Here is a 13737-nt window from a genome sequence, read left to right as displayed (position 1 = left end):
GCATCCTTGATTATGTAGCCTAAATTACGCTTTTTTATTTTTTTACACAACCTATTAACCAGACTTTGTATTCTACAATTTTTTTTCTATCGGACATACGGAAAATGATGGTTCGTATGCCCCTACACTAAAATACGGTACATACTACAAAACATTCAAACATACCCTATGGAGAATCGGGTGAAATAGATCGGCACGAGAATCGGGTGAAATAGATCGGCACGAATAGCGCAGAGCGTACATACAGCCAGTCACAAATGCATAGCGAACTGTCGTACGTCCTCTACACGGGTGAATTTGGCCCCTACAATTTAGAGGAGCATTTACAGTGCCTTTTACTGGACCAATAAAAGGACCTGACAAACCTCTAAATATAGATAAATATAGAGTGGAGAGAGATTTTCTATCATATAGCCCGCTCTCTCTCTCTCTGCACTGCGACTGCGTCTCTGATTTCTATGCATGCAAAGGGACAGAGGCGAGGGGTATCAATTCGTACAAGTAGAGCAGGTCAGTGTAGAGATGGCCAAAAGGGCCACCCGGTCCGGCCCGGGCCGGGCCCGGTTAAGCCCGATCAAAAATCGGGCCGGGCCTGCTGAGCCAGCGGGCTTAATTTTATGTCCAAGCTTGGCCCGCAGCGGGCCTAAACGGGCCGGGCCGGCCCGTTTAGCACGAAAAAACGGGCCGAAAAGCGGGCTAAACGGACCGGTAAGCACGTTTTAGTGTAAAAATAACGGGCTTAGAGGTAAACGGGCCGTGCCGGGCTAGCCCGCCGTGCCTAGTTTCCTGTCCAAGTCCGCCCGCTTATTCTACCGTGCCAGGCTCGGACCGGGCCCAAAAAACGGGCTTCGTGCCGGGCTCACGTGCCTCGTGCTTTTTGGCCATCTATAGGCCAGTGTGATTTCACTGCAACTGTGTTCCCTCGCTCTCCTCCCTCCTCCCTCTTCACCTCAGCACGGGCTCTCTTCCCTCCGCTTCCTCCCGTCTCCTCTCCTCTCTCGCACAATGCCATTGCGCGGTGCGTGAGAGGGAGTCAGACACACAGACGAGGAGGAAGAGGGGGTAGCCAGCCAGCCAAAGGCGAAAGCGAGAAGAAGAAGAAAAAAGGTACGGGGTGGGTGAGGTGGTGTGCCGGGCCGCCGGGGGTGCTCGTCGGGCTCGTCGCGTTGTTCTGCCCTGTTCGCTTCGTTCTCCCCTTTTGTTGCCTTTTTTTTCTTTTGCCGACGTGCTGCACGAACCCGCTGTTCGTTCGACGCATGCGCCGTCCTCCTTTCCTCTTGCTCCACACGCGACGCCTTGCTAGAACGGGCGGGCGTCGAGAAGCGAGGACGTCGTGTGGGTTCGCGGGATGGCGATGGATCTGACCTTTTTTCCTTGACCCCCCGACCCCCCGGCTTCAGGACATTGCGCCCGTGCAAGGCGTGCGGGCAGGCCGGCGATGCTGCGGAGGACTGTGCCCGACCGGGCCGCGGACTCGTCCGGCTCCGCCGGGGGCGGGGACGCCCGGCCCCGCGCCGACGGCTCCGGAGCCGCGCTCTTCGCCGTGCCGCGCCTCTTCGTCGGATTCGCCGCCAAGCGCGCGCCGGACGCGGAGTCGTCGAGGAGCCCGACGTCGCCGCTAGACCCCAAGGCGCTGCTGCTCCGGTCGCCGAGGAGGGCCTGGGGCGCGCCGGGACTAGTCGACGCCCTCGCCGCCGACACCGCTGCCGCCAACTGCCTGCTCAGCCCGCGCCTGCGGCTCGTCAGGCAGCACAGCTCCCCGCCCAAGGAATGCGGCGGCGGCGGAGGAGGACACTCGCAGCCGGAGCTCGGCAAGACGATGTCCTGCCCCGCGCCGGACACCGCGGCCGCCGCCGCCGCCACCGCCATGTCGGTGCCGTGCAGCAGGTTCCAGTTCCGCCGCGGGGATCTGAAGTCTGGTCCTGAGGAGGCCACTAGGTCGGACACCGGCGCGTACCTCGTCAGCAACGGCAACGCCAAGCGCAACTCGTTCGACTTCGGTAAGCTCCCGGGCCCGGGCTCGCTGCCAGTGCCAGCGTCCCGGCGCTTCGTGGGCTCGGTCTCCGCGAGCGAGATCGAGCAGTCGGAGGACTACACCCGCGTCATCGCGCGTGGCCCCAACCCCAAGACGACGCACATCTTCGGCGACTGCATCCTGGAGCCCCACACGGCCGGGGCCAGCGACGACGAGGCCGCCGCCGTGGAATCGGAGGATGGAGCCGCCGCCGGGCGCTACTTCGTGGTCAAGTGCGCCGCGGAGGCCGATGGTTTCCTCAGCTCCTGCTTCGCCTGCAACAAGAAGCTCGACGGCAACGACATTTACATCTACCGGTATGCCATTATCTAATCTAATCTGACCTGACCTGACGGGGGGAAGGGTTTCAGAGAAGAGATACTGGCTTTATCAGAATGAGACGTTGATCCGAGTGAAGTAGAACTGCGCACCAAACTGATTCATGCAGTGTTCAGCTGACAGCAATGCTAGTTTTTTTTCGGAGAATGAAAAAAAATGTTAAAATCGAGCTAGACAACATGCTGCATCATTACCAAATACCATCAATTTTTTTATTAGAGGCGGTTCCAAGCTGAGTAAGGCCTTGTTCGATTACGTCGGATTGCACCCGAAATTGTTCCAGTTAATCAAAGTTTATATAAATTAGAGAAACAATAATCGTTCCGACCCACCAATCCAGCACAAACGAAAACTGAACCGTCCGTTAGCAGAGCACAGGCCCTTCCATTCCATCCAGCTGAACTGAACACTCGCCATCGTATAATTCGTCCACATTCTCACCAATCTTGGTTGCGTGGTGTTGCAGCGGCGAGAAGGCATTCTGCAGCGCCGACTGCCGGGACCAGGAGATGCAGCTGGAGGAAGAGGAAGCCGAGAACAGCACGAGCGGCGCGTCCCCGCTGTCCTCCTGCTCCTCCTCCTCCTCCTTCCACGACGACGACATCTTCATGGCCGGCATGGTGGTCGCGACGTGATCTCCACCCGGCCGGCCGGCCGGCGCACCGCGGGCGTTCCCCCCTCTCTCCCCACTTCTCCTTGCACGGCAACGCCAACGGGGCAGGCGATCGTAGCCGATCGTTCACTCACCCAACCCACCGGTGCACGTCGCCGCCGTCAGTCTGTTCCTTCGGTGCAGCAAACTGTACGTGACGGAGGAGCCGAGAAGAAACGGCGCTGTGCTCTGCTGCTCTGCTCATGGTGGGTGGGGCATTGTCGCTACTCGCTAGTCCTGGTAATCCGCAGAGATCTGCGGGGTTTTTTTTATCAGAAAGAGAGGGAGAGAGAGAGGATGCCTCGTCGGCCTCGCCTGTGTGCCTGAGCCTGCCACTGTAGTTTTGATCCAAAGGCTGCCGGCTGGCCGGCCAGTGGTGCGCCCCCCATCATTCCTTTCCTAGCTCGCTTTTCTTCTCGCTTTCTTCCTACTCGTAGCAGCAGTGACTGTCTCTATCCGTGTGTGCGCATCGCATTGCCATGCCACACCCCCCTAGCGGCTAGCGTCTCCGAGATAATGACATCGAGCTGCTTTGAGTCATTTCCGTTGCTCTTTTGATCTTTTTTTCCCTCTGTGCAGCCAGCCGACCTGGAGTGAACTGAAAGGGACATACAGAGAGAGCACATGCAATGATCCCATGCATGGTGGTTTTGAGGGCACTTGATTTCCACTCGAGACCAACTGAATGACTCCGCACAGTAAATAAAAACATAAAGAGTTGCAGCCCTTGTCGTCACTGAATCCATCCTATAAGCTCTGAGTACAGAGACTCACTCCTCCACAAATCTTTAACTAGATTTATATTTAAAAAATTACGAATATTCGTAATCCAAAACAAGCTAAAATAAGTACCGCTTATTCTTTATATATAAAATAAGCTAAAATAAGGCCGGATCTCTCGCTGAAGCAAAGAGGCCAGGTGCGTGGCGCGTGTTGCTGAAATCCATGGTAGATCCCGATCTCAGGTGGATGGATGGATCTCATTCAGTCATTCTCATCTTCCAAGCCCAGGACCCTCGATCGCGCCCGTGTTTCTTCTACAAATGGCCTCTGCATATTGAGTGCTGACGAGAGCCAGCCACAGCCAGGCCCTGCATTCGGCAAGCCGCAAGCAGCAGGCGGCAGGCGCGGCCTCGCATTGAATTCAGAGCCCCCCATGCTCTGATAGGTGTCATAGCTTTCTTTTATGGATGCTGCGGCCTGCGACGGAGCAGCGTCCCTGCGTCTGCGTCTTTTGTTTGGACGCCAGGGCCACCAGGTATATCCTTGGCGATGCGGACACGGCCGTTTCCTGCCCAAGGCGATTTCGGAACTGGACCTTTTTAGCCGCCCGGACATGAATGAAACGGAACGAATTTGGCGCCGCGGTGTTTCGAGTCGGATCCTGGATGAGCAAACGTAACTAACCCGACTCACTTCGTTTAATAAATAGAAAAAAAATCGGATATCTACGCTCCTCGAATTATTTTAACATCTCTCGACAATCACGGTAATCCGATTTGTCCCTTTCACGTACAAAATCGGATGCTTATTCTCCTCAAACTGTTAGAATCGTCCCATTTACAGTTCTCAAAACGATTTAGGATGTGTCTTGTTCAGCTTTCTGAACCAGGTCTTCTGTCAAAAAAAAAAAAAAATCTAGATTCTCAACCAAACTGGTACAACAATATACTGGATTCTTAAAAATCTATGCATTCTTCAAGTTCAATTCAGAATTGCCTCGTAGCCTGGATTTTCTAGATTTCTGTCGACTATATTATCAAGCTAATCATACTCTTTACAGAATATACAATTGAAAATTGTTTAAACCAAACGTATGTTAGCTTTCTCGCAAATATCGTCGGCTCGCGCTAGCTTTCTCACAGCTTGCAGCTAGAATCAGATTTCAGGAATCTATAGCTGAACCAAATAGACCCTTAGCTTGTGTCATGCTACGTTAGCTGCGACTAGGTAAATTAGACTTTGTTCAAGATGGCTAATTAAACTATAAAAAATGTAGATTTGTTTGAAAACTATCCAAATATATTTTTTTGTACTAAGCATATACATTTAAAATACTAGAATCTGATTGACGGCACTTTGCATGAGATATAAAAAAATAAAAAAGAACATCTGCCAAGTCGGTATGTAAAACTTTTATAAGGCGTTTTTTTCTCCTTCCTACCAAAAACAGAGATTAAGAACAGGGACTACTGTTTTTTTTAATCTCAGGGCTAGAGAACTATTTCATATGCTCTGCTGTCTTCAGCAGCTTATCCATCTTATTTGATATACCTCCATTTAATTTAAATTTCACTGTACAAACGATACAGCCCTACCCTTACAGGTTACCGGAGTATTCGTCACATTCATAGAGCCGGGTACATGCCATGAAACCAAACAAAACCATTTGGAAAGGCTAGAACAAACAATGGGCCTATTAAAAGACCAAATACGAGGCCCAATTGAGGCAACAAAAGGAGTTAGGCTTTAACTATTAAAGCCCTTAATCTTCTCCCTCTAAAAAACGAACGCCCCTAAAAAACGGCCGCCACACTTGAAACTTCCGTAGGTCATACTGTACTGCTCTAATGGGCAGGGCTTCGTCTGCCACGTGGCCGACTCCCACAGCCACACTCCGGATCAGACTGCTCGTCGGCTCTACCGCACTCACCGACCTCACGAAATCCCGCAAACATCCTTGGCCTCGCCCTCGATCATACAGGGTGCATTCATTATTTTCCTGCCCGGTCTTTCATTATGTCCTTTTTGAAACACACTAATTTATCATACAAGAAATTTACAAGAATAAATTCGTTTTCAAAGTAAAAATACAGAAGGCGAAAAATAATACCACGTTTCAAAGGAAGCCTTAACGTACACGACCAGTGGTTCCCCACTGGCTAACAACCCCAAAATATCCACTTCAACGTGTGAATAATAAAAGCTACGAGTGAAAAGGGTAATTTTTTCACTCTGAACAAAATGTCAGCGACCTATCACCTGCATTCTCACTCGTCGCCTGCGCTATCCCTCCATCTCTGTCGGGATGGCTGACTTCTACTAGGTGCCTTCAGCCACTTCTACTGCCTACCCAAAAACTTTCAAACGCTTTGGATTATCTTTGGTGGATCGTCTAAAATAAGGGATACGATAATGTGTAAATGACACTATTTAATACTATTTGCGGAGTAAAGTTTGAAAATAAAAATAAGATAGGAGATGTAATAGGGGAATTAGGGCTCCTCTAGTGGGATGGTCTACCCTCTCCTTACGTGGGCATTGAACCGCTTTAAACTTTGGTCGCATGCCCGTCAACTAACAACATTTCTACTTTTAGACTAGTTTCGACAATGATCTGTATCGTGTGTTACACACGAAATATATAGATGTGTAAATCTGTTCTCTCTCACACTTCTCGCCTAGCAACCAGATAAGATAAATCTTATCTCACGTAACAATCAGATAAGATAAGCCTTATCTCTTCTCCTAATAAATAAGATAAGTTCTTACCTAAGTATCTAATCAGGTACGCTTATATTTTATCTCTTATACTTGCATTACAATTGTATTAATGCAATTGATACCCGAAGAAGTTGAAGTGTTGATTAAGACACATTATGAACTAGCATTTTATCAAATAATTTATGTTTAGTTGTAATATATGGACATTATATTAGTCAGACTCGATAAGAGTGTTTATCGTTGGAGCGACAATGGTAGATTTCAACCACGTGCCAAGCTTAGAGGACATCAGACCCATATGACATAGTCCGATGGATGGTGTCACATGGTCCATGGCCCGTGACTTTTCTATAGTAAAGGGTCAATGGCTCCTTGCCTCTTGAGATATATAAATAGAGCTTATTTAACTTTGAAGAAAATACCTTACCTTCTTAACATGGTAAACATGTGAGCCTACGAAAACATCTCCCACACATCTCTAGTAACATTAATACCTCTAAAGTGAGTTAAGTGAGTTCGAAAGTGATCTCTAATGATTTGTATTGAGTTAATGCATCTAGCTTCAATAGGGTTCTTATTACTCTTGCTAGTTCACAACCTATATGTCTTAGAGACAACGAAAGAATATTGAGAGGCTTGATTGTTGTCGGCTACAATCATGAAGAGCAACTCTATTAAAATTTTGGCTTCTTGTAGTAAATATTTACTGGGGTTTTCACAACACTTTATCGTGGATTTAGCATGTGATGACAATTAGCTCGTGAACCTACTAGCTTAGATTCATATCTATAAGAACATAACTTACCGACAAGCAATCGAGTCGATTCTTGCCCCGCATGGTTTAGTGACTACACATACTCTTACAATTACATCCACCTCCTTGCAGTATTCTTGCGTGGATTGTAACTAGTAACAATTACATCTGTTTGATATCTCGTACTAAGTGGCATGCTTCGATTAATATAAAGCTACTATAATTGTTCAGTGACTTTCCTAGAGAGAACTAGTATTGGTAATTGCTTTAATGCTTTTCATAATAAGTAAAGTTTGTTTTAATAATTTTAGTTTATAGTATTTTTAATAGGGTACTCAATCTTAGCCTATAGTCCCTCTGCCTTAGAACATCTCTAATAAAGTGCCTCAAAATAGTGCACCAAAGATTAAAATACCACACAATTTAAAGTGTTTAGGGCAATAAAAACAAATTGAGCTTCAACAAAAAAACCCTAAATCATGTATTTTAGGAAGTAAATTTCATTGTTAGAAAAGAAAATGTTAAAATATAAATAGAAACCAGAATTGTCACTAATGTTAGGTGTGCTATATTTAGGTCACTTCATGGCGTGTCCTATATTTTTTTCATAAAATATTGTAAAATAAGATACTATTGAAGCTGTTTTTTATGAGTGAAGTCATATATATTTCAAGAAAGGCCACCGAATTAGGCCAATGTTGGAGATGCTCTAACAACTTGTTTGTAGTTTGGACGAGAGTCGGAACAAGGTACAACTAAGGCGCCGTTTGGTTCACATATTGGTAACGTAATGAATAACGGATAACGTTAAATCATGTTTGTTTAAGTCCAACCATAATCGATACCACATTACAAATGGATATCACCTTATTCAAATTTGTTACTGCCGGTATTCGAGCGTGAATCGTTACCATTACCATTTACGTTACATTTCATGAACCAAACGCCACCTAACTACATACGTATCACGTATCAATTCAAATGGTTTAGGTTTGAGTAAATTAAATGGTAGTTTAAAATTAATTCATTCATTATAAAATATATTTCTTTTTAGCCATTTTTCATCCACATTCAAATAAATGATAATAAATATAAACATACATATAAACTATAGTCGTAAGTTGATTAATGAATATATGTTTAGTCCAAAACAAACTATATTTCGAGACGGAGTGAGTATTTTTTATTAGTATATATTTTAATATCATGTATATTGATATTTTTATTTAGTTAGTTAAATTTATATTACTAAAATATAAGGTTGTGTGTTCAAGTTGTGTATTCTTTTAGTATTACATATATACCTCAGAGGACGCGGTGGATGGACATAGGGAATTGGTGATTGATTCATATCAGATTAGATCAGATTTATATATAGACTAGGTGGATGCCCGTGCGTTGCAACGGAAACATATCGTCGGTATAGAGAACGTGGTTCCTACCAATCTGGTATCAAAGGTCTCGACGATCATGAGCTCTGCCGCTGCCCCAGGCAGCAGCCACCGCCAGCATCAGGCGGCCCCCAGCAACGTCCAGCGCGCTAGTCGCAACCCCTGCTTCGTCGGGAGTCATGATGCTTCGGCGATAATCCCTCAAATACCCAGCCTCCTTGTCGGGCAGCGCCACTGGAGGCATGGCGGCCCCACAGCCAATGGCGGCCACATCTTCTAGGTGGAGTACGCTCTTGAGGCCGTCCGCGGCACGAACACCGTTGTCCTTGGCGTCGAGAAGAAGTCTACACCCAAGCTCGATTACTCCAGGTAGCAAACCCTCCGCCCCTCCTTTCTATCATCCGAGCAGATCTCGTGAATTCGTGATCCTCGCTCGACGCGGACGGAGGAGGAGGTGCGGCGACACTACGAAGCGCTGGTGGAGGACGTGGCCGCTATCCAGGTCAGCCGAATCCCGCTCTCGCGCTACACTGGAGAGGAGTCATCTGTAGCGACGCCCGAGGGATCTGGAGCCGCCGCCGCCACACCCCAAGGATAGAGGAGGAGGGAGCAAGCAGCCAGGCACTGACGCGAAGAATGGAAGAGCGGCACCGATGCTGATATGGGGAATAGTTGCTTCAAGGCCATGCAGGAACGGCGCAAGAGCGTCCAGACGAAAGAGGAGCACATGTCTATACTCCGCCAGGAAAAAAAGTCTCCATGCGTTCTTGCCTTCAAATAAAGCTTACATCTTTCATACTAAGCTTTTACAGGAAGGTTCAAGGAATGTGTAATTAGTAGCAGCCTTCCAGGGTGCATATATTCATCATTTGACTATCTCACCTGTGTGAATTATGTGTTCATCACCACCACTTTACAACTCCTTCACCGGCACGATCAAATGAGTGCCCATTGAGATTGCCAGAACCCACTTTATGAAGATGTCTGCTGTCAACTGCTTCAGCTGTTCTTGAGTTCTTATTGACACCAATAGGTGTGATGGTGTTCAGATTGTAAGGGGTGCCATTATTTGCTCCATTGTGAACATCAGGAAGAGAATGGGGATGAATAGCACCCAAGCCTTGAAAACCATAATTCACATGCCTATTCATCCGACTAAGAGAGTGGCTGAGCTCACCAAGGGGAGCCTGGTTACTATGAGTTGCAGCAGAAGCAATTCCAATGGGAGAGGACAGGCTCTGTGGTAGGGTAGATGATAGACCCAGAAATGAAGCCTCTCTGAACGGGCTCATTGATGTGAGAAGTCCAGAATGCAAACCATGCATACTCCCATTTTCACGTCCACAAGATGTCATTGCTACTATATTAGATGAACCTTGAAGAATAATCCTCACGTCAGGAAATACATCCATAGACATGAGTACATGACATACAATAAAGATGAAAAAAATAAACACCATACCCAATGAAGGCAATGAAGGGCTACAATAACTAAATAACTAACATACAAGTATCTACCAACACACCTAAATGTATACAAAGAATTAGGACTACAATATAAAAGAATAAATGTTTTGTTTAGGACATGAGAGCCCACACACAGAACTAAACAAACAGAGATTAAGTAACTATCTATGCATGACAAAATAAAAATAGTGCAATGTTTACAGCTCCAGGAAGAGATTTTCCGCTTGAGAAAAGAAAACAAAAAACCCAGGCACATAACTAATGTGCATCCTATCCACAGGTACCATCATATAGAATAAGTGATGCTACTATATACCAGTGATGCCTATGCAAGAATCGTTCAACTTGCCAAAAATGACCTAAGGTTCACTAAAGCTGTGATCAAATGATCAACAGTTAAATACGGAGTGAACGAAAGTAATAAAGGAAGTATTGCTGATGAAATATGAGAATGAACAGCAATATTCACATTTCAATGACATACCGTCTAGCACCACTCAGACGGCCAGTCTCTAGTTTTATTTTCTTGCCAGCAAGATCACTCCTGTTTAAAGCACGAGCTGCACCTTCGGCTGCTCTGACATCATAAAATTCTATAATTTTGTGATGGCCCTTTTGCGGTGCATCATGAATCTGCAATTAATTTAAGACATTATAGTTCTAGTTAGAATGTAGTTGGTAGTAAATGTAAGAGCATAGATACCTCTTTTATGTCACCATATTCGCTAAATATCTAATGGATATCATTGTTTGTTGGAACAATTGGATCTATACCATTAAAAGATCCAAACTTTAGATATATACCATGGACCCCACATGTCATTGACTCATGTGGACCCACATGTAAGTGAGATAGTAATGGTATGGATCCAAAGTGGTGATCTTTTAATGGTATGGATCCAAATTTCCCTTGTTTGTTATAGAGGGGTCAACATTAAATATAGCAAGCATCCCCTGGTTAATATCCTTCTCCGAAGGATTGTCCTAAGGGAGGAGCGGCGGGTGAAGGCACGGCGGGTGATTCGCGGTTGGAGGCGGGTTCTATGGCGGGGGAGGCGCGGGCGGGATTCGCCGCGGGGGAGGCAGAGCGGCGGGTGGGATTCGTTCGCAGGCGGGGGCAGTCTACATTTGGGTCTTAATAGTTGTAGAGATAGAGATTAGCAGCCACTGAATCATTATAAAGATGAGTGACAAAGGTATAAAGGATCATATGTACCGAGCATTTTCAGAATCGAAGATGGATCAGATTCAGCACTAAGATAAATGCAGACAATATAGGTTAATGGATAGATTGTACATAATTTATTTCCCATCTATGTACCAGCCATTTTTTTCCTTCAAATTTGTGTGCTTAGATTGTACATAATTTATTGCCATCTATGTACCAGCCATTTTTCCCCTTCAAATTTGTGCACTAAGTAGTAGATCGCTGTGACCTGCAGAGGGAGATGCAAACCTGCATCTTTCTTTGGGCTGTAGGAAATGAGACCAGCATGGAACCTTTCTAGAAACTTGCCACTGCGTATCCCAGGCTTGTTTGGTGTAAAAAGTTGAGTTGAGGGTTGAAAGCGTCCACAGGTTTTGAAAATAGACCTCCACAGTTTTTGCTATCTGTGGGCAACCAGCAAAATAAATCCCAAGCTCCTTGACCTGCAATGCATGTAAAAGTAGTGCCACACAGGTTTACCAAATTATTTTTTTTCTCAACACCATACTGCAAATTTAGCAGAGCCTGTTTTTTTTGTCGGATATACCTAAGTAAGGGATTTCCAGTCGTTGTTTGCGGAACCTATATACACATCCTTCTTATCTGATATCCAGACCTTTGCGTGCACAACACCAGATCCCCACCAGTCCTCGAAAAGAACAGTTGCGTTCTCAACATTTGGTCTTCCTGCAGCCAGATCTGCGCTCTCTTGGTCAAAATCAGGAGCAAATCCAGAGTGCTGGACAATCCTGAAATGATACCACAGCTTGTCAATAGAGAAACAAAATCTCTCTACATGGACACACTGTTTAGTTATTTACAAATGTTTTGCTTGTTTGCTTTATCACTTCTTTGTGATTCAATTGTGACACCAGTTTTTTCTGTTGGCCGATAACTACATGTCAATGTTCCAATTCCAATCATCCTATGGTTTAAGTAATAATCACCAACGTTATAGAAACTGACAGTTCAAGTATGATACTCGATACTTGCCTGATTTTGATCTTACGGTCTGCAGCATTTTCCAGTGCCTTGTAAACCCGGCGGCCCTCGTCGGCCCCGAATCTCCTCATGTCACTCTTGGAGAACCCGTAGTCCCCCGATTTCGGATTGTTCGGCTGGGGCAAGAACTGCCAGTACTGCGCAAGGATGTCCAGACTCTTCGTTGCATTCCCCGAGAGCCACTGGAGCACATCTCCTGAGGTCAGGACCCACAGAAATCAGCAGCCCAATGGATGGATATACGTAGTGACGGCTGCAAGAAGCATTAGTAATTTCACAAACCCACTACCACCATCACCAGCTATGTATCACCAATTCAGCATACGCGGCGCCTGCGCCTACTCCCCATTCCCCAAACTGGCAAACCCCCATAGACGAGAGAGAGAGAGAGAGAGAGAGAGAGAGAGAGAGAGAGAGAGAGAGAGAGAGAGAGACGAACCCGTGGATAGGACCCCGGGGATGCGGCTCAGGTGCGGCATGTCCGTGGGGATGGACTGCACCAACCACGCCTTGCAGGTGTCCGCGCCGGCGTCCGCCAACGGCGCCCCCCGCAGCGCGGCGGCGGCGACGACGAGGAGGAGGAGATGGAGGAGCGGCGGGTGAAGGCACGGCGGGCGATTCACGGTTGGAGGCGGGTTCTATGGCGGGGGAGGCGCGGGCGGGATTCGCCGCGGGGGAGGCAGAGCGGCGGGTGGGATTAGGCGGGGGCAGTCTACATTTAGGTCTTAATAGTTGTAGAGATATGAATTTAGGTACCACTATTTATTGTTTTTATTTGATATAAATACAAATACCGTTGAATACTAATGTGAAATAGATATTTCCAAATCGGTTGAAATTTGGTTATCATATGTCATATGAAATTATTTTTATTTACATAGTTAATTGTTATATATATACGACTTAGATAGTTTTAGAAAATATATTTCGTAGATATGGATAAATCGATTATTTTGTATTCTTTAATACGAATGTATAATTGATAGAGAATAGTCTTTCCTAAAAAAACTATTGATACATTTATTTAAGACACATATTTAATAGGGGACATATCGAATGCAAACCAAGTTTTGGTGCAAACTCCGTGCAAACCTACTAAAAAAGTTATAAAAAATTCTTAAAAAACATGAATGTACATCTCAGCTTACCTCATCCATCACTACCGGAATCAGCTCCTTTGCCGTGTGTCTGAGACACACAGCAAAGGCTATTTTACACTCAGCAAAGCCTTTGCCGAGTGTAACACTCGGCAAAGAACGATCGACGAACTGTACATCGGCAACAGCCTCTTTGCCGAGTACTTTTTGTCAGGCACTCGGCAAAGAAAAGTCACCGTCACGGCGCCAAGTGACGGTGACGGATCCTTTGCCGAGTGCCTTCTGCGGCACTCGGCAAAGAGGCCAATTTTGCCGAGTGTGAGGCCCTCGGCAAAGACTGGTCCAGTGGGCCCCACCGCCAGTCCCTATG

General features: G+C 46.3%; 2 protein-coding genes across 6 annotated transcripts; one reads left to right on the top strand and one right to left on the bottom strand.

The window, feature by feature from the left end:
* Positions 1–930: 930 nt before the first annotated feature.
* Positions 931–3270, top strand: LOC100276685 (uncharacterized). Its single transcript, NM_001150412.2, has 3 exons — positions 931–1107; positions 1401–2331; positions 2820–3270. Exons 2-3 carry the CDS (start codon positions 1439–1441, stop codon positions 2986–2988), a joined length of 1062 nt encoding a protein of 353 aa, NP_001143884.2. The 5' UTR covers positions 931–1107; positions 1401–1438; the 3' UTR covers positions 2989–3270.
* A 6056-nt stretch (positions 3271–9326) lies between these two features.
* Positions 9327–13027, bottom strand: LOC100273798 (uncharacterized). Of its 5 annotated transcripts, none has more exons than XR_004851756.1 (6): positions 12710–13027; positions 12262–12466; positions 11816–12017; positions 11518–11711; positions 10057–10694; positions 9327–9969 (listed from the first exon to the last, which is right to left on the bottom strand). XR_004851756.1 is itself a non-coding variant. In NM_001148200.1 (5 exons), the coding sequence occupies exons 2-3, from the start codon at positions 12339–12341 to the stop codon at positions 11816–11818; spliced, it is 282 nt and encodes a 93-aa protein (NP_001141672.1). In that variant the 5' UTR covers positions 12342–12523; positions 12710–12887; the 3' UTR covers positions 10131–10694; positions 11518–11711. The 5 variants fall into 5 exon arrangements, 2 of the variants coding, with proteins under 2 accessions (NP_001141672.1, NP_001347379.1); XR_004851757.1 differs by having other exon boundaries at positions 10546–10694; XR_004851758.1 differs by having other exon boundaries at positions 12262–12523; positions 12710–12887.
* Between the last annotated feature and the right edge of the window lie 710 nt (positions 13028–13737).

Source organism: Zea mays, chromosome 8, assembly GCF_902167145.1.
Source record: "Zea mays cultivar B73 chromosome 8, Zm-B73-REFERENCE-NAM-5.0, whole genome shotgun sequence".
In the NCBI taxonomy this organism is placed as follows: domain Eukaryota; kingdom Viridiplantae; phylum Streptophyta; class Magnoliopsida; order Poales; family Poaceae; genus Zea; species Zea mays.
This window is presented reverse-complemented; position numbering and strand designations above follow the sequence as displayed.

Excerpts from the sequence above, each read along its gene's own strand:
- LOC100276685 (NM_001150412.2), top strand. The coding sequence starts at position 1,439 with ATGCTGCGGAGGACTGTGCCCGACCGGGCCGCGGACTCGTCCGGCTCC. Across the intron at positions 2,332-2,819 it reads AACGACATTTACATCTACCG|CGGCGAGAAGGCATTCTGCA; the intron begins GTATGCCATTAT and ends GTGGTGTTGCAG.
- LOC100273798 (NM_001360450.1), bottom strand. The coding sequence starts at position 12,749 with ATGCCGCACCTGAGCCGCATCCCCGGGGTCCTATCCACGG. Across the intron at positions 12,467-12,709 it reads CCCCGGGGTCCTATCCACGG|GAGATGTGCTCCAGTGGCTC; the intron begins GTTCGTCTCTCT and ends TCCTGACCTCAG. Across the intron at positions 12,018-12,261 it reads GACCGTAAGATCAAAATCAG|GATTGTCCAGCACTCTGGAT; the intron begins GCAAGTATCGAG and ends GTATCATTTCAG.